This window comes from Coccidioides posadasii, chromosome 3 (assembly GCF_018416015.2).
Source record: "Coccidioides posadasii str. Silveira chromosome 3, complete sequence".
Classification (NCBI taxonomy): domain Eukaryota; kingdom Fungi; phylum Ascomycota; class Eurotiomycetes; order Onygenales; family Onygenaceae; genus Coccidioides; species Coccidioides posadasii.
Window position 1 is genome coordinate 937832 of NC_089409.1, and position 26821 is coordinate 964652.

The window sequence follows — 26821 nt, forward strand, 5'->3', positions numbered from 1 at the left end:
ATCCCCGAATCTTGAACCCACTCTGCAACGTAATAGTGCACAAATTTGCCTCGCCCATTGCTTATTGTAACTAAACAAAGTATATCCAACCGGACGGAACCGTAGAAGCTTATATTGGCATCCGGAATGCGAGGCCTCTCCAGCGAGGTCCCGTATGGTGGAATGTCATTATTGGGATTCGCCTACCAATGAAGACTCCATATATTATATTTGCCAACTTTTAGTTCACATCATTTGTGGTCATATAGCCGGGTATATATTTACATTTCAGATTTAGAATTCTCTGCCCGTTGTAGACGGATAATGCGATATTCATCAAAGTACACAGAGTATATGGTACATCTATAAGCACCCACTAAAACCACGCAAGATAGAAACCGGGCCAGAGAAACTAGTAGTAGATCACTTCTACAACCCAGACCTCAACAGGGAAATAACCAACATTAATGTACAGTCAAGAGGAAATCAGCAGTTAAAACCAGCCCAGATAACGCTGGTCAACTGGTGAACAGAAAAGGAAAGGCAATTACAAACCGCGCCATATTCGCTTTTTGGTCTAGCTCGAATCAAACAGAAGCTGGGTTGTCACATCATCTATAACGCCTGAAAATGCAAAGAAGGCCGGAAGTGGAGATTGTCTCAGACCTTTGGTCTCCATCTTTAACGATAAAGGCGGCCTCTACGGGGAATATTAGGTGCTGAACATAGATATCGAGCATTCATAGGCTATATCGAAGTGCCGACAGCGGTGGAATCGGAGGTTAGGGAAGTAGGTGGGAAGGGCGGTCTTTATGAGGTCGTGCCACATAGCCGGAGAATCATTTCATACCTAAGATAGGTTAGCCAAAGATCCATAGCTACGGTCTTGAGATCGAAGCATGAGTGGCAAAGCTTACATTCCAAACATAATTGCCGCACTAGGAACGACTCGCAGAAGATGTGGTGTTAAGCCACCGTATAACCCAGCCATCCCTTCTTCCTTCCAGATCACCCGGAAGCACTGCATTAATCCAGTGTATTTCATTTGGACCTTGCCTCCACCAGCCGGGATTGTGGGGGCTTGTCGTAGTCGAGTACGAACTACTTCGTGCGGATATGTAGCGGCTGCAGCAAGCAATTTGGCGGAACCAGCCGCTGTAATCGTGCCAACCCAATGTTCTGCCGTGTCTGTCCATCCGCGTACATGTGCCGGGTCAGCCGCTCGTCGAGCCGCACGCCTGGCTAGTATACGTTTCATCTCCTCGTACATGACCCATTGGAGTGAACTCTCCGTGACTCCCAAATACGACGCCGTTAAGCCCCGGTATAAACCCCGAATCCCTTCGTGACGGACTGTTTGTCGAATACAATCCAAACTATTCTTGTACTGTCTCCCACGGCCAGGTATATTCGAAGCATTCGACTTGTCGAGCTGCAGCCGAGTTTTCACAAGCCAAATCGGGTTGGTGGCAGTGCCAGTAGCAATACCAGCAACCGCAGCAGCAGCTAGATGAATGCTTGCCGGAGTTTCAGTTGGGATATAGCCGAAATAATCATTCAATATCCTCTTTCCATTGCCGTATACATAGAAATTGATCGCCCGGGCGGGAACTACTCCGGTAAGATTGGGGCCCAGCCCTTTAAACAGCGCGCGCCATCCTTCATGTACGTGGATTGATCGGAGGATCTGAACGGTTTCGCTAAAGTGGACCATCGCGCTGCGCGATAAGGACAGTATGGAATGTGATTGCGGCAATGGATGAGCGGCACGGAGGGATCGAAGTTGGGCTTGATAAAAGTCTGACTGAAGACGCGTTTTTAATACGTCGAGAGGGGAAGTAAGGGTTGCAGCAGTCATCCCGCCGACGCTACAAGGAGCATGAAAAGGCATCCGTCAGCATGTTTCCTTTGCGGCTCGGCGTTGGCTATGAAAATTCACCACTTACGCTCCTGCGAAGAAATGAGCCCATGGTTTCACAGCAGGCTTTGACTTGGCTTCCAGTGCTGGAGCCACTTCGACATCATCGGTTTCTCCGGACTGTATCATCACACTTTGGCGTGGCTCCGACCCATCTTTTAACCGCGACGCTCCTCGCGAGAGGTCAGGGGAGGGAGCTGGGAACGACATCGCAAGTTTAAGGTATGAGAAAGCGGTGATCCTCCAAGTGTCATAGAATCCGGTTTCCTATCATTGGACGTCTGATTTATCTTCCAAACGAGAAGATCTGCCGAAAATAAAATTTTATTTATTAAAAAAAAGAAAGGAAAAAAAGACATAAACTAAAAAAATCCTGAGCGGAACTTGGTGGCAACGGAATTAGGTTGAGAAAGATTTAGCCTCCATTTCTGGAGATCTCCAGAAACTTTTTTTTTCTCGCGACGCCAGTTTTTCAGTTCGCCCAAGTCCGACCGGTCGGCGCGCTGAGGCAAGCCACAAACAAAAGGGCACCGCCAGAGCACCCAGCCACAGTATCCTGCCTGAAATGGGTTAGCGCATTCCTACTCCGAGACCGCCACAGTAGCCTTGCTTACTCATTTTGTTGTGGCGCAGTCGGCCTGGCCATCTCGTCGGTATCTCGCTGATTCATTCGTCAATTGGCTTCATAAAAAGGGGAAGGGAGAAAAAAAAAAGGGAAAGAAAGCAACATTATGTACTCCGTACGGAGGAGTTATTTGCATGTCGCCCTACTGTCGATGAGGTGTGCTAGAGCAGCGCTCCATCCACAACTGCGGCTCTGTTCTCACGAAAACACCGAAACAGAAGACATCAAGAGCTGTGGACGTGCACAAAAAGTATTCGCAGAGGGAATCCCCTTCCCAAGTTTTAATGGTTCACCTGACTTTTTGAAGCACAAGGCTGCGAATTTAATCTTAATTTCCCCGCTGAGATCGCCTGGATTCCTGAATTCGCTGGAACATCCGACGACGATCTGGAGGGACTTGACGTTCATCACGGGGGTCGGTCAGAAAGGCGGTATCGCATATTCGACATCTCTGCGGACATTGGGCCGTTATTGGTGGAAAAGGGGCCTGCTTGTTTCAGGGCTTGATATCCAACTGTGGATCTGTGCTACAAGGAGCTGACGTCCGTCGGTATCTTCATGTGTGCCATGCTGGATTTGGCAGCCGCTGATTGTCTCAATTGGCTATCTCCTGCTCCGACTTTACGGTCCAAGCTGCAAGGACCGCGCCTAAGGTCCGGGCGACATTCCTTTGAAAGACAACCGGCTGCACATGAACAGAATCGGAAGTACTTCCACACTAAAACTGACATCGAACCTTTTCAACGAAATTGTGGCTGCGCATTAAATAATAGTTACCTATCTAGGTGACTAGAGCAGCACTCAAGGAACGCTTTTATATATGACAGTGCTTGATCAATGGACTATCCATGTGTAAAGGATCTGCGAGCGGAATCCTCTCCGCCTTATGTACAGTGGGAACAGATTCCACAGCGTAGGCTTACACTGCTGCAATCCATGAAATTCGGGCAGCCTTAACCTAAATGGTAGCGCATGCACGCCTGGAAGCTGGGGAAGAACATCTATACATACGCCTACGATCATTGGATGTACAATCCAATATAAAAGATTGAGATTTCCTGTGCTTGAATCAATGTCAATTTCCTCAAACCTCTTTCCTCTTCCTTCAAAACTATCCTTTCCAGCAATATACTATCTCTCCGTGTCCTGACACCTCATATCCTATCTGTAACCCAGCCCTTTCAGTCCTTGTGTTCCTCTTCTTCGGAGCCATGCCAAACAGGGTCCTCAAATCTCATCGTCGAAAGTCGGGTCAAGAAACTTTCAAATGTGTTTATATCCCCAAGGACCATCATGATCCTTCAGGCCTAGGACTATTAGAGTATCATATCGCCGACATCGGATCTCAGTTTTCGTACGTCGCGAATCCTGGGATCCAGGAACGGTCACAAGCAACCAAAACAGCCACTTTTCTTGATCCAACACTTCTTCCACACGACCAACCAAAGCCGTAGGTTTCAAATACCGTTTCCTTACTGGTCTTGTGCTAACGAATAATTCGTATCTCAGAAACGTTTCATCGCCCCAGGATAAGAACGGTACTGGTTACTCCAACCTTGCCTATGGTGAAGGCTTCCTCTCTTACGCCAAACAAGAGCAAAAGAGCGAGCCATGGTGTCACCTTTATGCCACAGATATCCCTGCCGATAAGAACAAGAAAATCAGCGAGAATTCGAAGCTGTAGCGTGGTGTGGTCTGTGGGACCTCACCAGGTACAGTGCCGAAGGTGGGGGGGCCCGGGTATAAGGTTGTCCCATCCGTGGCGCTGATCGGGGGATCAAACTAAACCTTCTGGATGAATTAAGCTTCCTCGTGCACAGACCCTGCTGGCTGGCACTCGAATCAGCCACTGTCAATTTTCTGCGGCCGGGTGCATCATTCCAGAATATCTTCATTTTTCCTTTTTCTTTTTTTTTTCCCCCTTTTCTTTCTTGTGGTGACAGAAACTGAGCAGACTCCTGGATGTCGAGATACAAGCCTGGGACCCCCCTGCACTGAATTGTGCATGCCTCTGTATACCTCTGTCTCCCATGAAGAGTCGGGCTTTGTTGTTCTTTGTGGGTGAATTGTTAACCAACTGCTTCATACAGAGGTTTTGGACAACAGGGAAATACCTCTACATTTTTTGTCTACGTGCTTTGTTTGATGCCCAAGCACCACAACTTCTTGTTCGCTTCCCAACACTCACTGGCAAACATTCTTTCTGCATTTTCTTTTTTTTCTTTCAAAGACCTGGTCAGATTAGGCCTAGGGGCACCACAAATATTTATGAAAAAAAATTCATGAACTTCAAGACACTGGGTTCACTACTCCATATCTTGACTTTATATATCTATGAAACATTTTATTTATTATCTCAATACTAATTAACACTGTGATTCTTTTCACTTCTGATTATACACTTGATAATCAAACATAAACAAAGGGACCACATACAATGCTTGAATGCAGAACAGAAATAGCAGCTTAACAATAAACCCCTTCACACCATTCACCCAGCGAAGGTCAACAATCCAAGAATCTGCTTGTTTGAATCTCACAAACCTGCAAACATATACACCAGAACTTCCTTATCAAACAGTGTATGTCATGACTGCACCTCACTCGCAATTGCTCTCTTCGCCCTCCAGGCCTGCTTCTCACTAACGTCATTCCCAGCCTTTAACTCCAACTCCCTCAATTCCGACACCAACATCCTCCCTCCCTTCTCTTTGAACGATTCCTTATGCTTCGCAACCAAATACCTTACCGACGACGCCCACCTCCACCCCTTATGCACTTCCGGCGGGCAATTATGCGGCCGTGACACCGTCACCACCGCCTGCTGGTCGTCTTTGCTTTTTTTCATCGTGATGCGTAGCCTGAACGGGCAGGTTGCACATCGACACTTGATAATATATCGTGTCGAGTCGGCGCGTGAGACAGTGTAGGAGAGATTCTGAGCGATGGTGTAGTGTAGAATGGCCTCGCGTGCTTCTTGCATAGTAGGGAAGGAGGTGCCAAGGGCGTATGGATTGCGTAGCGGAAGCGGATAGACGTCTGGAGCGGTGGGAGGGATATGTCGTGGACGGAGGAGGTTGATGCGGCGGAGCTTGTCATGAAGGCGTTTGCCATGGAGGAGCTTCGCGCGTTGGTATTTGGAGCGGAAGAGTTTGGAGCGAAGAGGATTTGTTCTGAGGGCGGCATTTTGGAGGTAGGATGGCATTGTGGCCAGAGCCCCGTATGGGTCTAGAGCTGGGGAATTCTCCCTGCTTGAGTTTGATTCTCACGGATCCTTGACGCGTGGCATTAGATCGGATGGGAGAACGTCGCGGTGACGAGATGAAGATGGTGGTAGTCAAGGAAGATTCTGTGAGGTTCTCGTGCCTCGATTAGCCCCCTTAATTTCCAGTGCTCTCATGCACGTGACTTCCATACCTTCCCCAGCTGACACCCCTTTGATTCTGCCCAGAATACCGTAATACCGTGTAAACTCGCCAAGTCTGCAGGGTGTAAGGAGAAAGTACCTAGTGTCTTGGCATTACGCGGAGGAACTTGGTTCCGGGCTACTGGGCCACCACGTGGCAAACGGCCCCGCACCGGCCGCATCGCGACGCCGTGTCCATCATTTTTGCAGTCGAAAGCAAAATAGCAGCGCCTTTACTCCGTACTGGGTACTCTATATTGTATGCACAGAAAAGTTCACAAGAAATTCTAGAGAAACTATCAGTCTCTTCACTTATACAAACATTCCTCTCATAATAGTGTCTTGTGCTCCCTTGAGTTGTCGAAGAGAAGAAGGGAGAAGAATACCAAAACCATCAGCTCATCTAATTAGCTTCAGCACCCGCCAAAAATTCAGTTATTTCGCCCAGTGGGCGTGCCTTCATGTTTGGTCTTCCCGGAAGCTTTTCATAGACTGGCAAGGGAGTGCCATCAAGCGCAGCCCTAATTTGTAAACCCAAGAAACGAGAGAAGAACCTAGAATGACCAAGTGTGCCACCAGTGTACCACAATCCAGGATCTTAATGATATTATTAGCAAAATCAACCTTTATATGTACCATTGGTGGTTTAATAGATACTCACGGCCAATAGGTTTATAAGCTCCACGAATCTCTCCTTCCGTGTCCAGCCCCCAGTATTCGTCCACCTGGTCCGCTATTTGCTGACCTAGATATTTTGCAACCTCATCACGAAGCGTTCCAACGAATCCGGTTGTGAACACAATCACATCGGCCTTGAGCTCGGAGCCATCCGACAAAAGAAGCCCATTTTCGGTGTAAGCGGTGATAAGGGCATCCGACTTCATTTTAATCTGATATAACGTCGTGGTGTTCAGCATTTGATATCAAAATCGTCATCAAAAATAGTGCCTTCTTACCAGCCCCTTGGAGATTTTTCCTGATCCACCAACATCCATATAGTGACCACCACCACGCTCGCTGACATGGTATGTAATGTCACCAAATCTATCTAGCAGGAAACCTGCCCGCTCGAGAGAATCAAAACGTTCTGGGTCTGCACGAATCATTTTATGCAAATGATATGCGACTATTTGTCGTCCGATAGCGATGGGGTTGCTGAATTGTATTCTATCGGCTATTTCTATTGGAATTTGGTCATTGAAGACGGCTAGTAGTATGTTAGAAATTAATATCACTTGGGTGAAAATTGTCTCATTAATTGGTCCGTGGCATACCTCCAGTGACCTTCAAATAGTAGTCGGTGGGGACAACATCTAACCAATGGGTCAGAATGCACGAGACAAGTAGAAGAAAGGGCTGGAGATGATATCAGACATGTTGCTTGACGTTGAACCATTGTAGTATCCATGCCTGCAGCTTGCATGTCCTCCGCAACATCGTGTGCTAGTAAGCAACGTTAGAAGCGAACCTGAATGTCATGCAATGAATGAAAGGTAGTACCTGTATTTGCCGCACCGACGACGACACCTTTCTTTCCTCTCCATCCTTTCGCGTCCGTATAATCAACTGAATGGAGAACCACACCTTTGAATTTCTCCTATTTCCAGATATTAGAGTTTGACCCAAAAAGGGCTTCGTTTGGAGCTGGCATGGAGATGGACGCACTCGATCAGGGAACGTGGGCATTCGTGGAATCTGACCACCTCCGCCAACGGCAAGAACAAGGTGTTTAGTGGTGAGAATAACTTCTTTGCCTTCCCGGATAACACGGATAGCCCACTCCTTCTTGTCCTCGCCCCATTTTCCGGATTCAAGATTCGTAGAGAACCAAGCATTCTTCAACGGCGTCAGAACTAGGATTCGCACAAAACGCTAGGATCGACCCACAATTCCATATCTATTAAACCAAATTTCAAAGCCTTTGGCGACATCTCGTTTGGGCAGAAATTCTTTCCAATCCGGAGTGAATGTGCGCTCAAATGGTAGATGAGCTATATCGACCCACGTTAGCTATGTGTAGCATAATTGAATAGCGAACCCAAAAATCTTACCATAGTTTCTAACGGTATGTACTATAAGAGGATGTTAGAAAGATGTAATTGGGCCCAAATCAGCAAATTAGAGAGACGAACATTTTGCAGACTCATATCTCAACAGCCAATTATCACCAATAGCAGCATTCTTGTCAATGAGAAGATATTGCACGCCTAGCGCCTTCAGACGACCTGCAGCTGCGAGACCTGCCTGCCCGGCCCCAACGACCACGCAGTCGTAGTTTGTTGGCTCCACGATGCCATTCTGGTGTCCATTGGGCACTAGATGAGCTGTCGGATTCAAAACGTCGACATCAGGAAGACCATCGATTCCTTCTAGAATAGTTCTTAGGAGCCAAATTTTCCATTCGCCATCGGCTGGTATTAAAGACACGAATCCAGAGCCGTTCTGTCGAGGTATGCCGTTTGTCTTGAAGACGAACCTCGCTTCAACCCAAGATGACCGAACGCCAATTTGCACAACACGGGCTGATCCAGGTATTAATGCAAAATCGCTGGGCTTATGGGTTTCGGTAACGTCGTTCCAGGACGTTTTAATATCAGCTGGAGTATGGAACGTCCTTACAGTTCCCGTGAATGCAAAGGTATCTCTCCAAAGTGCATCTTCAGTAAAATCCGACGCCTTGAGAGATTGCAGGCGTTGGACATAATCCAATGCTACCGTTTCCGGATTGGTATGTAACGGTACCTGTGCAATTGGAAGACCTCCAGGCAGGTTGTTCACGACCCTGGCTGACGTGCTCATGTTTTGCAAATGCATAAAATTAAGTATATAGCAAGAGGTACCATTGTGGCGGGCATTGTGGCCCTGCCAGTTATGGTTTTTATAATCCTGATCGTATCTCAGGAACAACCGGCACGCTGGCGTCTCGGCCGATGCTTTTGTATTAACATAAGAAAACCGGGGCCCGAAGGTCCGGGGCCCCCTGCGCTTAGGTCATGGCATAATCCCATGACAAGAGCGATCCGATAGGCCGGACCAGAATCAGAGACGAAGAACCAAAGGGATAAAACAATAATTTAGGGCGAGGCTCACCCCGCGTTCGAACTATGGAAACAAGTTGTGGGGAAAATCCGGAGACTCGCGAAAAGCGCGCATGATTCAGGTCCGGAAACCAAAACCGGCAAAAATGAGAATTGGAAAGGAACAATAAATGCCCGCCCTTTAGGGCTTGAAGATGCCAAGACCGGCGGGGCGGAAGTTGATTCCGAAATGCAGACACCCGTGAGTTTGAAGGAGAATCGAGCAGGACAAGTTGTCACACATATTGAAATTCAAAGAAATCCAATTAATGAATAAAATAATACATAGGAAGGCACTCCTTAGTCCTCCCATCCCTTGGTACAGTCAATGGTCCGACAAATATTAATTCCGGGGAAAGAAATGAAACAGTCTATTTTGTAAATGATGACAACAATAAACCTAGGTAGAAAAAAAACCCAAACACATACTTGATCAGCAAAGGAAACAAGAAAGAGGCAGAAGAAAAAGAAGTCCATGGAGAACCGGGATCAGGGTAAAGAAAGCATTCTGAAATGACCCACAGACTCCAGAAACCTCTGTGGATGTATTATCACGAGAAACGTGGAAAGCAAAAGAGACAGAAACCTTTTATCTGGTGGGAATTGTTCCGACATAGCAATAGAGACTGATACCAATGGAAGATTGCCGGTGTGCCATAGGGAATTTTCAACACTGCTATAAGGGGGGAAAAAAAAAGAAAAAAGAAGCGAGACAAAATAACAAACGCCAAATGCTTTAGTTTGCCTAATACAACCGAGAATGTAATCGGATAGAGATGGGAGAGGATGGAGGCAGTAGCGTCATAATGCATAAGGGATTCGAAGTTCGCGATGTTTTAGAAAGTGAGGCACATTTCCAGAGATTTCATCGATCCGATTTCGGGATCATTCCTGGCGGGTGCGTTTTGCTCCATGGGGGTTCCAGGCGCCATCACTGCCTCCATGTTGGCCAAAGAACGCTGGGTTAAAGTGAGGATTCTGGCCCTGGAAACCTTGCCCTAGAATACAAATTAGCATCGACCTAAGCCCAAAAGAAAATGTCATCAACATGATCCTATAGAAATACCTTGCATTCCCATACCACCTTGCATTCCACCCATCATGCCACCCATCTGATTGGGCATTCCTCCCATACCTCCCATACCACCCATTCCCATGCCGCCCATACCAACCCCTCCCATGCCACCGACAGGCATCATATTTCCGCCCATAGGCCCACCCATGCCTCCACGGCCTCGCATATTTGGACCACCTCGCATGTTCGATCCCATCATACCTCCGCGGTTACCAAAGCCTCCGTAAGGTTGCATGCCTCCGACAGGTGTTCCTTGGAAGCCAGCGCCTCCCATCGCACCGCCCTGAAACCCACCGGAGCCCATTGGGTTGGAGAAATTGCGGTTAGCATTGAAGCCACCCATGTTCATGCCTCCACGGTTGAATCCGCCGCCACGACCACCCCTATACCCACCAGTGTTGCCCATGCCAAAGTTCATCCCCTGGACCGGCGAATTGAAGCCTGCGGACGAAGACCTCGAACGGTCATCCTTCCCTCGCATGGGGTTATCCTTCGGAAGTGTACGGAATGGATTGGTATGTGGCTGAGTGTAATTGACCGAGTACTTCCTTGCACTTTGCTGGGCGGCGTTGAGAGATTCGATTTGATGTTTCGCAGCCGTTGCTGCCTGCGGCGAAGTAAACTCCACAAAAGCTTGTCTATGATAAAATGCAAAAAATCAGCGCCACAAAAGTCAAGCGACAACTTAAGAGCCATACAGAGTGGCAAACATACCCTTTACTTTTACCGTTCACCTTGTGTTCGCTGAATGTAACGTCTTTGAGCTCGCTCTCGCAGCCGGCCGCGTTTACCCATCCGCGTATCTCATCGTCGGTAGTCCACCAATAGAGATCGGAAATGTACAAAGCACTGGTTGCGTCTGGGTCTGTGGGCCTATCCGTCGGGCTCTCTTTCCGTTTGACACCCTGTTGGGGTACTTGGAGATTATCAGAAGCCGATTTACCGGGTTGACCCGACTCTTCCGTCTTAAAGATCTTATGATTGCCGTTCTCAGTAGCATTATTATTACCACCAGAGGCACCGCCGTCGCCTATCCCATTCTGATGGGATGTCTCAGGTGCATCGAGGATGAGCTCAGGCTCTTCCCCCTTATAATCTCCCTCGTTTTCATTGCCATTGTACCCCCCTGCATCGCCATAAATGTCAATGTCAAAATTATCATCTTCAGTGGCCATGTCGGGCTATGTGGGGACGGATCTCTGAAATGAGACGCAATTGATTGTTCCTTGAAAATCGTTATGCACAGGCTTTTGGATCTCGCAGAGATTTAAGGAGAGTACATGTCTGCCAGTTAGGGAGTCCGAATTAGCGATAAAGAAGCATTCTCGTAGGACAAATGAAAGTTAATGTTTTGCCCAAAGTTATCCAGCCAGTCATGGTTTCTGTTGCTTGCGTGGGGCAATAGAGAAAATAGAAAGCAGAAATCGAGGGAGACGAGAAGAAAAATCAAGATAGATACGTACAAATCCTGATGGTCGGTGGTGTTGAGGATGCTTCAAAGTATGTGAAACAAGAGTATTGAGGTTTCGCAAAAGCGGGAATGGACTGCGCCTAGTTTTCTCGAATTTGAGATAAACCGCCCGACTGCCTTCGATGGCAAGTACAGGACCAAACTCTCAGGTGTTTCACAATAAATCCGCCTTCTTATCCTTCGACAAATGTGCCAACAAATATGGTATCTCAAATCCCCGTGGTCTGTAAGCAATGTATGCGGGCAAGAAGCTTGATCAAGCAGACAAGTGACACAGCTATCCGTGAATCAACAAGTGAAATAGAAAGGGAGAGCAGAAAATTCTGGCAAGAGCTTCAGTGAAGCCAAGCTGAATATTTAGTCTTATGTGCCAGCGATGGCAACATGAGAGTGGTCAGCCGCGTGCTTGATCCCAGTTGCCTTCGGCAAGGGGTGACAGCTCAATGTTGGAAGGCAATTCAGGGGAGAGAGCTCACACTAAGTGCCTTTCCTTGATGTACCTGGTGGAATAAGGGGTCTTGTAATGATAAAGAGGCCAACAAGAATGTGAAGGAAGATGAGAAGAAGGCGTTGGGAGTCCTCTGATGTGAGAGGAGGGAGGACGACCGTGGACGAACCGGGATTAGCGTGTTTCTCACGTGATAGCTCACCAAGTTAATCCGGGAAAACATTTGTTCCGCTGATAGGGGATACTTGGCTTGTCGAACACAGGACACCTCGCCAGAATGCTCCCGTGCGATGCCATGAAGACAAACCAAAGTCACATACCTGCCGAGTCTTCTCCCAAGCCTGTTCCTCGCTGAGGGTGGTCTTACTTTCTTCTATTTATTCCATCTTGCATTCCCCGCCTCCCCAGATCTCATTCATCATGTCCGAGACATTTCAGGAACTGGCCGATATCCCCAAGGATTTCGTCAAGGATGGCATGCTCTTCGTTAACCGATGCACGAAGCGTAAGTAGCTGCACCCTCGTAATCACTTCTCCGTTTTCATATCACGATCTATAAAGCATCCAACTGCTATCCGAGAGCGCTGCTAACAGTTGCGTTTGATTCTAGCCGACAAGCGCGAGTTTCTTAAGATCAGCCAGGCTGTCGGATTTGGTTTTCTCATTATGGGAGCCATAGGATACTTCATCAAATTAAGTCAGTCCATCCGATTTCTCTGATTTTAAAAGCGCGGAACCCGGGCCAACTTGGCCTTGTTGAAGAGATGATAGTTCACAAGTGAATCACCATGAATGCTAATATGCGCTGTTAAACAGTACATATTCCCGTCAATAATATCCTAGTAGGAGGCGCATAATGTAGGGCGCAGCAAGCGCTGGTTTGGGACGGCTGTGAAGTGGAGAGATGAATGCCTCAGAGCGATCAGGACGAAGTCTGCAGAAACGCATAACCTTTCCTGCTAGCATATTCACTGCAGAACATAATTTTGCAAGTCGTGAATTTGGGAGTCGGCGCCTAAGGGGGGGGCACTTGAATAGAGGAAACTCAAGGTTCTTTTGTTGCAGTACTATATTGTACTGCCCAACCGGAGATGTCCTTTGGCTCTTTTTTTCCCTTACTTTATGGGCTTAGTATTTTGCGTGTACTATACCATTGTATATGATTGGTTCTATCATTTTCTTGCACTGTTTTATTTCTTGATCTGGCTCTATCTACGGTATCATCGCAGGGGGCCAAATCCGGGGGGAAACACCGTGAACGTTATATACAATTTTGAAAAGTATATTGCGTGATATATGATCGGGGATTCCTGTCGCGTTACCAAATACTTTCCGACGATTCTCCAGCATCTGACTGCCGAGTCTGTCGGTGAACTGGTTGACTTCTCAGCCCGTGACTAGCACTAGGGTTGCTATGATCGCTATCGCGGTTTAAATCACTAAATCGATTAAAGGATTCGACGTATTCCAAACGCGCGTTATAGCTCTGGCCAAGAGGCGGATCACCTTCATCATCTAAAGCATCATCATTCCAGGAGTGTACAGTACACGTTCCCATGGACATGCCCCATCCATTCCAAGAAGTGGCTAAAGCCGCGGAACAAATCAGAAAAAGAACCTTAAAATTGACCCATTTTGAGATATAACATACCTGCTAGGATAGGAGCGCTCGGGTGCCAACTTGCATCCCGGACGACGGTCTTCCATTGATTATCGAGTCTCCTATAATGGGATGCTGGGCCATAAATATCCGGGTCCATGGGTCGAGTTAGGTATGTTGCTTTTGCGACATCCACTATTCCGGCAATAGTAGCATCCAGGTTATATATATAGACCTTTCCACTTTCACTGCCAGTGTAGACATATCTAGAGTTGGTGCTCTGTGGTGGTGAGAAATGACATCTGATCAACGTTCTCAGAACGCTGTGCCCACGAAATGTAACCACAGAACAGTCATACGGGTGTGGTTGATAGTCCTCATCCGTAAAATTCATAAATCTGTAATCGAATCCAGTGGAATATCTACTCGGATCAATTGTATCGAATTTCGAAATGGTCATCATTTTCCGAAGGTCCCATAATTTCATCAGCTGGTCCTTTCCATTGGAGAGCACGTATCGACCGTCCCCTTTGCTGTCAACAAAGGTTAAGCCTTCTGTATGGCCGAGAAATACTCCTGCTTCTCGCCCGTCTGCCATGGACCGTCGGTCCCAAACCCTTAGGGTTGTATCATCGGATCCAGAATAGAGAATATGCGGGGACGAGTTGTCCCCAAAACAGACAGCATTCACATCATCTTCATGGTTTTGAAGCCGTAAGATCGGCTGCTGTGTTTCAATGTCATATACGACAACGGAGCGGTCTGAAGTTCCAGCAACAATTTCCCGCCCATCGCCTGAGAATCGAATAGACCATATCTAGATTGTTCATAAGCTGGTTGGTCCATTGATGATAATTGAGAGGTTCCACTTACACCAAAGGCCCCGCTTGCAGGATGATTGAATCCTTGAAGATTGGGACCTCGAAGTCGTCTAGATTTAGCAAAATCCAATATATGCGGATCCGCGCTTGATGCTGGATCTGTGCTAGCCAAACACACAACATTACTGATAGAGCTACAAGCCAGATACTTATTATCTGGACTTAGCGAAGCGTCTGTAATGGTCCACTGGCCAAATGGACACTCAACTGTCTTGTAGTACTTCCAGTCGCAAGGATTAGAAGTATCATACATGCGGACTTTGAAATCCTGGCCACAGCAAAAGAAAAAATTACCATCGTCGGAGAACTGTCCTGAATAGCATCGAGAATCAAAGTGTACGATTTTGTCCGGGACGGAGCTCGGAATTAAGCCCTAAGGTAATATTATTCGTCAGATCTTTCTTCATAAATGATGAATAACAAGCATCAATGTGGGTATTACCTGCGGAATCGCCCTGGCAGCTCTCAAGTCGGCGCCACGAGGCCCTAAGCCCAACTCTCTCCACAACATTTTTGTCCCAAATTTTGTTCTTCTATTCTTAATTCTATCGAGATAGTATGGGTTACTGCCGAACGTTCCGGACACCATTAATTCAGCTCCCGCTTCGCTGGGAACTTTTGGGTATAGATCTTCAACGGGCTTCTGCCTTCGTCGTCTCCTGAAGCCATAAGAACCAAAAACAAATGCATCTTCATCATCTTCGTTGTGAGAAGCCTGTCCTCTCCATAATCCATGTGTCTGCAAGATGCGTCTGAGTCCAGTTGCCCCCAGTAACCGAAATAACTGTTCTGTTGTTACTAAAAAAAAGGGGAGCGTGAAGTTAACACCGTAATTCGGTACAGATAAACAGCGTTGACAATTTCGCACCTCGAGTAGCGCCAGTGCGGGTAGTGTTATCACCTTCCGCATCTTCAGCTTGGTCGCTGTCCTCCACCGTAAATTCGATGTGTACATCTCCATCTTCTTGGTCTAGCTTGTATGTAAGCGTTTGGGAATCCGGTTGAGGGTAGCTATCCGTACCTAGTAGCTCGCGTACTGCCTCGTCTTCGAGGAGCTCATGGTCCAGGTTATCTTCCTCATCTTCATCATCATCATCTTCTTCTTCCCACTCATCCGATTCAGGTTCAAAATCTCGATCCTCATCTTCATCGCCACAGCCTTCATCATACCTATCGCTCATTTGTTCACGTGCAAGGTGATATGACACATCAGACTGTGTGGCTGCGTCTGATTCTGAATGCGGTTCAGCCAGAGTCGGGGTGGGAAAATGGGACGAGCTCATGGGGCTGATCAAAGGTGCAGACTCCGATGTACATGGATTAAAATAGAAGAACGATATATTTCCTGAGCGCAACCAAGATAGAGAGTACTCTGTGCTAATTGTCGATTGGTTTGTTTATCAACAGGGGCGAGCGGCGGATCAGTTACGCATCCGTCACTTGGTTAACTGGTCTGGACTTTGGGATGGACTTCTTAACTCCGAGATCTGCCACTGAGAGGAAACGCTGATATATCGCTCCGCGGTCGGATAATGTATAAATTAAGGCTATATAAAGATGGAGATTACTTTGATGAAAACGAGGCTGAACTGTCAAACGTTTCATTTGAACCATATTGCGATGTTAATACCGGGTACTCCTCCGCGCTCCGCACAAGGTCGCACTTGACCGTTCATCCCGAGAGCTGGTTATGTCATAGTTGGTGACCCACACCACAGGCGCTTCTGATTGGACAAATTTAATATGATGACATAATACAATCTGGAGGCGGGGTCGGAGCGGAGCAACTATCATCCACGGACCGGCATCGTCGTCATGCACTCCCGTGGTCAGATATCAAGGAGAGAAGCATTACTCTGTCGGCCCTCCTTTGCAGAACGCGCATTTATATTTATGCTTTCAATCTAATCTAGAAGGTATACTTTGGAATTCTCCTTGCTTATCATCGTCGTCATCAGTCCGCGATCGTCCGATATTTGCCGTGAACCGTCTGTTCTTCAAGGTATCAAGATGCAGGCCCTACCAGAGGCGCGACAACAAACCTTCGAGGAGATATACGGACCGCCAGAGAATTTCCTCGAAATCGAAGTACGTCTCCCAGTTTTACTCTTCCCCGTTTAGTACTGATTCTTCTTCTCCCTGTCAAGTTTCGGATACCCCTCCTTCCCGTGCCCTTCTCCGTGAGCTAACGCGTAACGCTTTTTTCGCCGGGCATACAGGTGAGAAATCCTCAAACCCATGGCACATCTCGCAACATGTACACCTCCTATGAGATTGTCTGCCGCACCAATATCCCAGCCTTCAAACTAAAGCACTCCGTCGTGCGCCGTCGCTACTCCGATTTCGAATACTTCAGAGACATCCTGGAGCGAGAAAGCGCACGGGTCACCATTCCACCGCTCCCGGGGAAGGTTTTCACGAATCGCTTTAGTGACGATGTTATTGAGCACCGACGGGAAGGCTTGCAGCGGTTCTTGCAGATCGTTGTAGGTCATCCGCTGCTGCAGACGGGAAGTAAAGTCCTGGCCAGCTTTGTTCAAGGTATAACTCAAGTCCCCTTCTCCCATGCATGGCTGTTTAGATGAAGAAGTTTAAAGCTAACTATGGGTCCTAGATCCAAACTGGGATCGCAATGCATGGTGACCAAGCAATGGGCGACCGACTATGCATTGGCCTGTGCTGAAGGGCTCCTTTCATGCCTTTGTAATGCTTTTATATGATCGATGAATATTGTATGTAGTCTACTCCTTGCAGATCTCAAGGATTTGATATTTTAAGTTCCCCCTGAAACCGCGTGATTCTTCCTGAAGCTTTGTTTGATGCATTTTAGTTCCAATTCCCCCTTGGCCAGTATTGTCAAGCGGAGTGCAACTATGGAACGATGTCAAAATCAGCCCGCTTCTTTTGGTCTTGCTGTACTGTCTCATTATCGTATGACCAGGACACTGTGTTCCTTTTTGATTAAGCGAATATGAGCGATGAGGAGTTCAGGCATTGACACTTTTGTGACTTTGTTATACTTACCCGCAAAAACAATGAAAACAATATAACGTTTTTCGGTATCAAATATTATATTTTAATCATTCTCAAAGGGGCTAATACACGATATTTAACCCAAGCATTCATATTTCCAAACAAGAATCAAACTAACTGGGGGCTATTATGATGTGAAGAAAACTTATCCTAGCTCATCCCATACTAATGGAGGTAAAGTGTTTTCTGCCCAGCGAATAGCATAGCTGTTTTCTTCCGGCACGTCCTCGTCAATTGGAAATGAAAATGACGGAGTGACTGGTACATTAGGTGGTTCGGGAAGACTTGATGGTGGTGCGGGAGGCGACATGGCTGGGTCAATAGGAACTGCGGTTGCACCACTGGTAGAGGTAGGTATGTCCGCTTTTCGAGAATTATGGTTCGCAAACTTAGCATTGTTCGTAGATGAAAGGCTCGATTTCGTCCCGTCTGTAGCTGCCGTTTTGCCGCCCTTGATATTGCTTTCTATTTTTTTCACGGTGGCAAAGCCACCCTCGCGATAGACATCAGGGAATTTTGTCCGAAAACGGTCCCGTAAGTCCGTAGCCTTCCTATGCATCAAATCCAAATGCTTATCTTGACGGATCAAGGTCCATTGAAATCCATGGACAGCATAACCTTTGAGCAGCGCTTCATCTTCAGCAGGAGTGAAGGGACGGCGGTGTCGCCGAGTTGACTTAACGGTCGCATCCGGGTTTTGCAAGCCGAGCGATATGAGGGTAGATTTAGATTTATTAGATAGACCCTGGCTTCCATTCAACCCTGAAGAACGCTTCTGTTTCAACTTTGACTGCTTTTGCTGAAGGTCTGGGGCCGTAAATCTGCATGGTCTAACCAACTCAGTAGTAGGGCGGCTGGAGTTTGCTACTGATAAGCTCGAGGTTCCGATAGACCCTTTGTTAAAGTCTAGACCACCCTTAGCCACTCTGGGATCAGGGAGAACTATCTTTGCAACCAGGCCAGATTGGGCGTTGCTTATACTGTCGGCCAACCTAGCTTGGATATCATCTGAAGTGGGTGTCTGCCCCGATTCGTATGCCCACGGGCAACACACTCGAAACCTATCTTTCAGATTCCCAGGAGTTCTCTGATTGAATTTGAGATCCCGTTGTGCGAGAATGCTAGTCCAATTACCAGCACCGCATCTCACTACACCGCGGAGAAGATCGTGAGTTTCTTGCTCCGACCACCTTCGAAGTTTCCTTTTCGGTTTCTTAGACTCTTTTCTTGCTGCAGGCTTATCGTATCCATCTATTACCCGCTCGGTATCACTTGCTAGTTCCGCTTGGTCCGTGTCCTGGGTATCTGCGCTTCGGTTATCACTTGCCTGGCTTTCCATATTAGCCCCCCCATCCTGGTCGTTCAGCTCAATAAGGTCTTCTATTCTTTGTGCACGGCGTTCCCCAGCCTGCTCCGAAGATGGTTGTTCTGTGGAAGGGGACGTACCCTTTCCTGGAGGGTTTAAAATCACAGGACGTCTATTTGCCTCGATGGGCGGAAACAAAGCAGCATTTGGTGGAGGCTCTTTAAGCTCATTCAAAATCGGCAGTGGCCCAAATGGACGTGGCTTTGGTATTTCCTTTTGGACCTTCGGGATAGGTAGTTGTAGAAGTTCTCCAAAATTGTCTCCCACATGTTCTAGCCGGCGACGTTTTCGCGGAGCTTCGTCAGAGAATGAGGAATAAGGCAGTTTTTCAACAGCCCTAAGACTAATAAAAGCCGGAAGTATAGTCTTGGGTGGTTGTTCTGAACTCGGCAACATGCCCAAGATATGAGGAAGATCATTATCTCTGCGCGCTGCTCTGAGGAAATCCTCGAGTGTAGGTAGCTCTGTTGGCGGATTTCCAGATGGGAGGTTGGGTGGTTTCGAAGCCCCGGAGTCCCTAATTCCGGTAGTAGCAGGCTCAAGAGGGGAAGGGATCTTTCGAGAGCCTGGAGGAATAGGGTTGCGCAGAGGAGCTATTCGCAAGTGCGGCCGCGTGGGGATGTCTCTTGACTGGAAAAAGGGATCATCGAGGACTGAAGGCACAGAAAATGCCGCTGCAGACGTGTCGTGGATTTCATTCCAGGGCATTTCTCCTTTGCTTAAGCTGCGCTGTCTATGCTGCAAAGATATCTGAGTGTACTCCATGAGCAAACCCCATGGACGCAGAGAATCCCGGCCCAGTCAACTTGATCACGTGATTCACGCCTTGGGTTCCCGAACCCGACGCTCAGCATTCAGACACCAGCAGCTACTCGAGGTTCGGAGCTGGCAGGCATGCAGATGCTGAAATCGGACAGGCTACTGAGTGTTATAATCAAACAATGCAAAGGGAATGTATCCACCTTGTTAAAATTTAAGGGACGTCAAATTCCTCCCATGAACATGAATCTCAAAATGAGAACCATCTTGCCACTTTGGCCACACATCCTGGAGCCACTTTCAGTGAATTGCCGCATTTAACTGCTATTCGGATTGGATACTAACCTTTGCTAGGTTGGTGGGCTGGTGGGTTGCTTTCTACGATGCTCATAAATTCGTTGTTGGCCAGACTCCAAACGTAGGCGAGGCTTTAATCCCCTACCCGAGCATAAAGTCTCTTGCCTATCAGCTCGGCAATCAGTATTTTACTACCGCTGTTTGTAGGGGTTGGGGTCTTATGCAGCGAAGGTGGTCCAAAATTATCTAATCGCGCTGGCTCTTGCGGACGTGATCCATATATATGCTACACGTCTTGGGGTCGGTTGGGATGCATTGATTGCGGTGAATAAATGGAACAACTTGTTATGGGGCAATATTGGTGCTTCTACGTTTCTTTTCGTGAACCGGCTAGCATGCTTGTTAGGAATATTTGGAAAAACCAAGGCAAGCAGTTTCGTTGATTGTGCAAGGGAAGTCAGGCATCTTTTTGAAGACGGCACAAAAAGATCCGCCGAACCACGCGTCCCGTTGCGGCCCCAAACCATACCAGTCACAATGATTGATCTCAAGCGGCTCGCTTGCGAATTGCCTAGAATCCTATCTGGCGACAGGAACCAGGCTTCTCTGGTATGAGCCTGACGGGACTAGACTCAAGCAAGACATCGTTCAATCTATCATACAATTCAAAATTTTCATTCTACTGATGAGACGAGGACGGAACTGAGAAAAGTTTCTTATTCAGGTCGCTCAAGCGATCCGATCTTCAACGTGCGTCTTGAAACGCCAACGTATTAGTTCCGAGGACGCAGTAATCATGGTGTAAACCCGCCACCAAGCATCGACATTGGCCGAACGTCGGAGTTGAGAAGCTTGACCGCTACTTTCTCCCTGCAGAAAGATTGGTCTAGCAGAGCTCAGAGTGTCTAGAAGGCAGCCTCTATGGTGGAGCGTGTTCGCAGCAGCTTCTTGAAGAGTTTGCGGACACGGCTCTATCCGTCGAGCCCGCTAACCTTACCATGGCATTGTGCCCGGGAGTGGAGCAAAAGAACCTTTGGTGCACCCTTTCCCGAGTACAAAGTATACCAGGCGGTTATGATCCCCGTACCGTATACAGTAACTAACAAATCATTTTGTAGAAATGCGGCGGCGGACAACATAACCAGCGACATCAAGTTGAGAAAAGCTTTCCAACGCAGCATACGGAGTATATATACATACTATACGTGAATATCCAGTAGGTAAGTTTACTCCATAAATTGCTTGTCGCCTTTCTCTCAGAAATTGAAATAATACTCTGTTACTCGAGCTTGACTGTAAGAAAGCTGCAAACTAGTATGTAATCATGTACTGTAAATACCTTCGGGGTACGGACTGCAGCGGTAATAAGGGTCCAGAAAAATACACAACCAGATTGTCCTTGCGGAAAACTCCACTACACGCTCCTTTTGTGATAGTCCCCTCAACTTTGTATTTCCGACTGCGGGAGCCTAAAGAGGATAAGAAGCACCCATACGAAGCCCACTCTCTGGAGGGCGAAAGAAGTACTCGTACGGTCAGCATCGAGGAACAAACTCCGGGGTACGGACGGACGAGCCCGTAAAATTCCTCCATACAGCGTACTCCGTACTCCGTACATACGTTAACTATCGAATTATGTATGTACAAACCTGTGGCTGAGGTAATTTTACGAAGTATGAAAGGTATGTTCAGTACTCCGTACATCCATACACTCAAAGAATATTCCACTAGGAATGTGGCTTAGAGTGAGGGTTTTCTGGGCTCCCAAAAATCATTCAAAAGAAAATGGGCTTCTGAGACTGCTTTGTGTATGAAATACTCTGTAAGTTACTGCATAGCATCATTTTTGCTGACATATCCTGCCGAAATCTGCAATCTACAAGGTACCTCTCCCGTACCTCCACCTGAAGCCCCTATTACAAGGTAACAATACAAGATACAACTATGTAACTTATACATGAATTAGCCCGTACCGTATATTACAGCCCACCTCCAGCTCCGAGCCACGTGGAAAAAACGAATGTCCATGGAAACTTGAAAAGTCCGAGCCCCAGTTGGGACTTCAAGCCCATCAAAGCCCTTTGGCGCCACATCAGTACTCCGTATAGCGACTGTTCTGTGATCCAGCTTCATAAGGATTGTGGAGCTGGGAATATGCGGCTGCAGCTCTCACACACGAAGGTTCCGTGTAATGCTTACGGACGATTATGACATCAACGAAATGAATGCCGCGAATCCAAGCAGCGGATTCCTGGTCCCGGAAGGCAAACATTGGGTTGCCCGTCCTCCGTGCTTGTCGGGCTTTTCATAGAGAAGGGACAAGGATCGGCTCTCGAATGCTCAATGCAACTTCATCTGGAACCAGCCGCATTCTTATGCGGGGAAAGAAATCACGCGCGCAGGTACGGAGTATTGGGCTTCATCTTTCACGGCTGCAATGCCGATAGCAAGCGAAAGTTTTCTCGCTGAAACATTCTCAAGAATCCTGAAAAAGCATAATCGCTTGCGGGACAGCAAATGATAGTTCATTTCATCCGCCAAAAGGAAGTTGGATGCAACCGTCTCCGCGTTCTGTATGGGGTACGGGGTACGAACACAGTAACTAATAATCCACTCCGTACCGAACGGCCCGTGATTCCCAAAGAGTTAATAGTTTGTCAGGGAGCAAGATCCAAGCCGCCGGGAGGCAGTAGGGAAGTAAGAGAGTGCCTGGGGTGGCCGTGAACACTAAAGACCGTCGTCGCATCACACTGATGCTCTTAACTGTAGAGGATGCGCGGGCTGGAGCAGTACACAGCTTAACCTGAATAACCTTGGAAAATTACAGATGACGCGGAGATCCGAACTAGGTCAATAAAAACCGCTCAAACGGCTCGCAAAAGACGCTTCGTACAGGTATTACATGATTGATCTGCTGAGGTCAGGCAAACCGTTCTTGGCGAACGGCCATTTGATCGTTTGAGTGCCAGCCTGCCGGCGGTGGGACGGATCCATTCCAGGCGAATGGGTCCTGGAACCTTTCCCATGGCCCTAACTAGCGTCAAAGATGGAAATTCCAAAGAACAACAGCCACTCAGACCACCCTGCCGTGTCTGACCTCTTTTGAACCAACCTCAGGGAGTACGGAGCAGATTGAATCATCTTCAGCTTTTCTCGTCTGATCAGCCTATTCAGAGCCCCAACTCCGATCTCTGGAACACAGAAGGACCACAATGTCGATTAGTTACGGACGCCACCATTCGGTCTCTCTCGATACAGCAAAAGGCCCCAATGCCAACGAATCTTCCCCTCATGACCCATATTAGGGAACTTTATAATGATAGTCCGTGTTCCATTCTTACATCCCTGTGGTCCATGCGCTTTTGCAGGACACCTCCGTCTGTACTGAGTAGCTATCTCGGTAACCTCCCCAAGTGCTCTGCGTTCGTTTTTCTGGAGGTTGGGACGTGACCATGATACCTATTCTCTTATTCGCTCTTCAGCCCCTTTCGTCGACACTGGTTTGTCTCAGGTGATGATTCGTCTGTATTCCTTACACTAATCAGATGCCTTTTCCCCATTTCTCCTCTTCACTCTCTTTCCAAGCAATCGACCCTTTTGACGAGGTATTTGTGATCTATATGTTGGAATAACAGGCACCTCCTCGAGGAACCAGCTAGAGTTGTCTGCTATGGCACACCATCGCACGGAAGAGGACTTTGCTCCTGACTTACAGAACCCACCTTTGGATTTCAACCATAGCTCGATTCAAGGTCAAGACTTCCTTGTGTCGGCCACATCCCAACAGTCTAGTACCGTCCCTCGTGTATTGCATGAAGCCGTCTACACGCCTGTAGCAAGTCCCCAGCCGCTGAAGCTGGTGGCTCTATTTAACACAGAACTTACACCGCCCCGGTTCCATGTTACTTATCGGTGGTGGGAAGAGGAGGCCTTACCCATCCTTTGGGCATTCAATATCGGCGATATCAAACGACTACTCCAATTTCGTCTATACGATGACGACGATTTCCCGAGAAGAATCTTGCAAAATAGAAACACTGCCACTTTAACGGAATTCGTTGCGTCTTTGTTCCCTCCAGGACAGCCGGGCCTTCTTGACCTTGCTCACCACGAGAAGGTCGATGAGATAATCCGTTTGTGCCAGAAAATCATTTTTCCAATCCCATGGAACTGGTTTCCCAATTATCTGAACGGTGTCAACCCTGTTACTATTGCCCTGGAAATCAATACAGAGAGTGTTCTACAGTTCAAAGCAATTTCTTTCGAGGACTGGGTGCGTTTTGCTCTTGGATACCCTACGATGTCTATCGTATGGTTCGTAGAGCAGCATCGAGAATTATATAATCTCCTTTCCGCCCATCTTGATAGGCATCCTGAGAAGGAGTGCATATATGTTGATGTGGAAAAGGTTAGTGTGAGAAGGCTCCAAAAACTGTCGACTTCAAGCTAAATGAGAACCAGCAACTCCGATCCCGTTGCCCATGGGCTCATCGAACTGTGCTACAGTGTTTGAAAGATAGGGGGCTTGCAAGTGAAAATACGATTCCGAACCACCGCGTGGCCAAATTCCTCATTGAACCGATACAAGCTCTGTTTAAGTCTCGTCCCAGGCCATTCGTCAAATTTCTTAAGAAGCTCTCGGTTCTTTCAATCCGTTTCTCTCGCAAATATCACGAAGACGTGGATATTAACTGGGCTACTCCTTTCGATGCGGAAATCCCCCATTTGGACGATTTTCTTGCATCAAGCCCTGCCCCGACACTAGCGAGAAGACTCACTTTCTCTGATGAGCGCGGATTTACTGGACTTTCGACCCTAAGTTTTGGTGAAGAAAACGGCCAACTACAAACTCTGGTTGATAATTGGCATTTACTTTCGATGTCAGTTGAAGAATGTTGTACGGCTTTTGTCGAAATGCTCCATTACTTCAAGGAGTGTGTAAAGGTAAGAGAGAAAATACGTTTATATTATCAGCACTAAACATGATATTAACAACTTTCTCATACTCAGGCACTACTTAATATGAGAAACTATTATTCGGCTACGGCAATGCTCCATGGCCTTCAAGAAGCGCAACCTCGGCCATTTGATTCGCCACTAAGTTCCTCCCATATTGATTCGCTGGATTCTCTCTTCAACCTCTTAGACTCTACCGACAACTACGCAGCATATAGGCGAACTATGGGGGAGCAACCCGGTCTCCCATTCTTGCATCCTCATATCGCGGAATATCATACCAAGGGGCAGGGAGCTATTGCTGGCCTGTTTCCATTGTCCTTGTAGGATCAAACGGAGGATTCGCAATTGGCTTATCTTTAATCGGCATCGCCGTATTTTCTTGTCAGTTCGCATCTGAGCCCATGGTTTTAGACCGGCTGGCAGGGGAACGTTCTGTGGCGATACTGAGGGAGACCCACTGATCAAGAGCTGATTAATTTGTAGCCTGATTCCTGAAATTATATTGGCTTGATACCATGCCCTGGAATTACTTATCAAAGCGCCACTGTCGTTACGGTTACAATACATCCTGTCATCATCAACGAATCTTTCCAATTGAGAGGTATCAATTTACTTGAGCTCTTCCCCCGGTTTAGGTGAGATGGGCAATTATCCTTGCATATGCCTCAAGAATGCTGAGTCCCCGCTAGTTTGTTGAGCCTGGCAGCCAATCCGACCGCGCTGGGAGAATGGCCGTCCTTGCAGCAGTTTCCACAGGCGTGTGGATGGGGACCAATGGTTAAGCCGAGCATGATCGACGAGGTTTCATAGGATATACCCGGGTATAGTTATAATTTCTAGACCGGGCCATGCAACTTGCTTCTCAACATACTTGAACTTTTCTGACAACCACTATCGGCTGGGAGAAAAGTACTAAGTATATGATTGGGGACACCGAGAAGGCTCGACACCCCACCCGTGGCGATGATTACATATATCACAGTCCATACTGCTATCCAATGGGCTATCAGGTAATATACGCTCCGCTTATGGCGACGGTTGATTAGTTTCAGCTGGGTTCATCCGATGTTCGAGGTATCACGGCTAGCCCATCTAAGTATGGAATTTCAGTGTCTACTTTTGATTTTCAGTTACCAAGGTGGATTCTTTTCACTCATATTATATTTCCTTATGTTGCTGTTCTCCGCATTCTGCTGCGTGAAACCAGGCGCCCAGCTGCATACTTCCTGGTACGGTGAGAAAAGGACAGCCAGCCCGCATGGGTATAGTTCTTGGCCATTGGAGCCGGTACAAGTACAACTTGATGTATGATGTTTCGGTTTCCGAATTCTGAGAAGGCTAAAACGCAACGGAGATCCTGATCTTCCAACTCATCCGTATGATCGTCCGGTGGTCGATGATGAAGTACCTCAGGTAAATCAATTCATTATGACTTTACTCCGTACTCCGTACACGATCTCAAATTTCTTGAGCTATCTATACCGGGTATTGAGACCCATGGGGCAATACCATCATCCAGTCAATAGGGTGCTAAGGGTTCCCGAAGTGACCTTAGGTAGTCGTGGCCATCTTTGGGGCGTCCCTGGTTGAATTTTAAATGCCTAGGTCTGCACATTATGCACTGAGCATGCAGGTTGTAAATCTTGCATTTAGCGAGCACATGCCCTCCTGGGGTGGCAATAAATGTAGGTCTATTGCACATTTGTGGCCTGTCGTGTATACGAGGTCCTCCTCCCCCCCCCTCTTTTTTTTTTTTTTTTTTTGGAACAATTTTCGAAAGCTGCTGCTGGTGGCCAACATACCGGATGTAACGAGTCAGTGGCACATAGAATTTCTGTGCAGGGGAGATAGTTTGAACCGCCTCTGAGGCGCCATCAAGAAGGGCTACTTTCGAAATCCCTGTGTTGCCCAGTAGTTACGTTCAGGT

At 47.4% G+C, this 26821-nt stretch overlaps 10 protein-coding genes across 10 annotated transcripts; 4 read left to right on the forward strand and 6 right to left on the reverse strand.

Annotated features, from left to right (window-relative positions):
- Positions 1-279: 279 nt before the first annotated feature.
- On the reverse strand, positions 280-2210 carry D8B26_005223 (uncharacterized protein). Its single transcript, XM_003066556.2, has 3 exons — positions 1926-2210; positions 897-1847; positions 280-829 (listed from the first exon to the last, which is right to left on the reverse strand). The coding sequence occupies exons 1-3, from the start codon at positions 2105-2107 to the stop codon at positions 790-792; spliced, it is 1173 nt and encodes a 390-aa protein (XP_003066602.1). The 5' UTR covers positions 2108-2210; the 3' UTR covers positions 280-789.
- Positions 2211-3733: 1523 nt separating this feature from the next.
- D8B26_005224 (uncharacterized protein) lies at positions 3734-4206 on the forward strand (the record flags this gene model as incomplete). The annotated part of the gene is made up of 2 exons (XM_066124753.1): positions 3734-3972; positions 4032-4206. 2 exons carry the CDS (start codon positions 3734-3736, stop codon positions 4204-4206), a joined length of 414 nt encoding a protein of 137 aa, XP_065980834.1.
- A 903-nt stretch (positions 4207-5109) lies between these two features.
- On the reverse strand, positions 5110-5727 carry D8B26_005225 (uncharacterized protein; the record flags this gene model as incomplete). The annotated part of the gene is made up of 1 exon (XM_003066555.2): positions 5110-5727. The coding sequence occupies one exon, from the start codon at positions 5725-5727 to the stop codon at positions 5110-5112; it is 618 nt and encodes a 205-aa protein (XP_003066601.1).
- Positions 5728-6331: 604 nt separating this feature from the next.
- D8B26_005226 (uncharacterized protein) lies at positions 6332-8727 on the reverse strand (the record flags this gene model as incomplete). The annotated part of the gene is made up of 10 exons (XM_003066554.2): positions 6332-6525; positions 6590-6818; positions 6885-7135; positions 7203-7241; positions 7303-7371; positions 7429-7525; positions 7594-7764; positions 7816-7919; positions 7980-8000; positions 8061-8727. The coding sequence occupies 10 exons, from the start codon at positions 8725-8727 to the stop codon at positions 6332-6334; spliced, it is 1842 nt and encodes a 613-aa protein (XP_003066600.2).
- A 510-nt stretch (positions 8728-9237) lies between these two features.
- Positions 9238-12121, reverse strand: D8B26_005227 (uncharacterized protein). Its single transcript, XM_003066553.2, has 4 exons — positions 11544-12121; positions 10795-11364; positions 10072-10718; positions 9238-10003 (listed from the first exon to the last, which is right to left on the reverse strand). Exons 2-4 carry the CDS (start codon positions 11253-11255, stop codon positions 9891-9893), a joined length of 1221 nt encoding a protein of 406 aa, XP_003066599.1. The 5' UTR covers positions 11256-11364; positions 11544-12121; the 3' UTR covers positions 9238-9890.
- A 298-nt stretch (positions 12122-12419) lies between these two features.
- Positions 12420-12856, forward strand: SSS1 (Sec61p translocation complex subunit; the record flags this gene model as incomplete). The annotated part of the gene is made up of 3 exons (XM_003066552.1): positions 12420-12504; positions 12610-12696; positions 12816-12856. The coding sequence occupies 3 exons, from the start codon at positions 12420-12422 to the stop codon at positions 12854-12856; spliced, it is 213 nt and encodes a 70-aa protein (XP_003066598.1).
- A 314-nt stretch (positions 12857-13170) lies between these two features.
- On the reverse strand, positions 13171-15997 carry D8B26_005229 (uncharacterized protein). Its single transcript, XM_066124754.1, has 6 exons — positions 15502-15997; positions 15349-15450; positions 14923-15269; positions 14473-14853; positions 13651-14416; positions 13171-13586 (listed from the first exon to the last, which is right to left on the reverse strand). The coding sequence occupies exons 1-6, from the start codon at positions 15761-15763 to the stop codon at positions 13318-13320; spliced, it is 2127 nt and encodes a 708-aa protein (XP_065980835.1). The 5' UTR covers positions 15764-15997; the 3' UTR covers positions 13171-13317.
- Positions 15998-16407: 410 nt separating this feature from the next.
- On the forward strand, positions 16408-17508 carry SNX3 (Sorting nexin-3). Its single transcript, XM_003066550.2, has 3 exons — positions 16408-16568; positions 16700-17021; positions 17095-17508. Exons 1-3 carry the CDS (start codon positions 16491-16493, stop codon positions 17121-17123), a joined length of 429 nt encoding a protein of 142 aa, XP_003066596.2. The 5' UTR covers positions 16408-16490; the 3' UTR covers positions 17124-17508.
- A 150-nt stretch (positions 17509-17658) lies between these two features.
- Positions 17659-19587, reverse strand: D8B26_005231 (uncharacterized protein; the record flags this gene model as incomplete). Its single annotated transcript, XM_003066549.2, has 1 exon — positions 17659-19587. One exon carries the CDS (start codon positions 19585-19587, stop codon positions 17659-17661), a length of 1929 nt encoding a protein of 642 aa, XP_003066595.2.
- Positions 19588-23605: 4018 nt separating this feature from the next.
- Positions 23606-26286, forward strand: D8B26_005232 (uncharacterized protein; the record flags this gene model as incomplete). The annotated part of the gene is made up of 4 exons (XM_066124755.1): positions 23606-24349; positions 24442-24879; positions 24946-25529; positions 25584-26286. 3 exons carry the CDS (start codon positions 23606-23608, stop codon positions 25216-25218), a joined length of 1455 nt encoding a protein of 484 aa, XP_065980836.1. The 3' UTR covers positions 25219-25529; positions 25584-26286.
- Between the last annotated feature and the right edge of the window lie 535 nt (positions 26287-26821).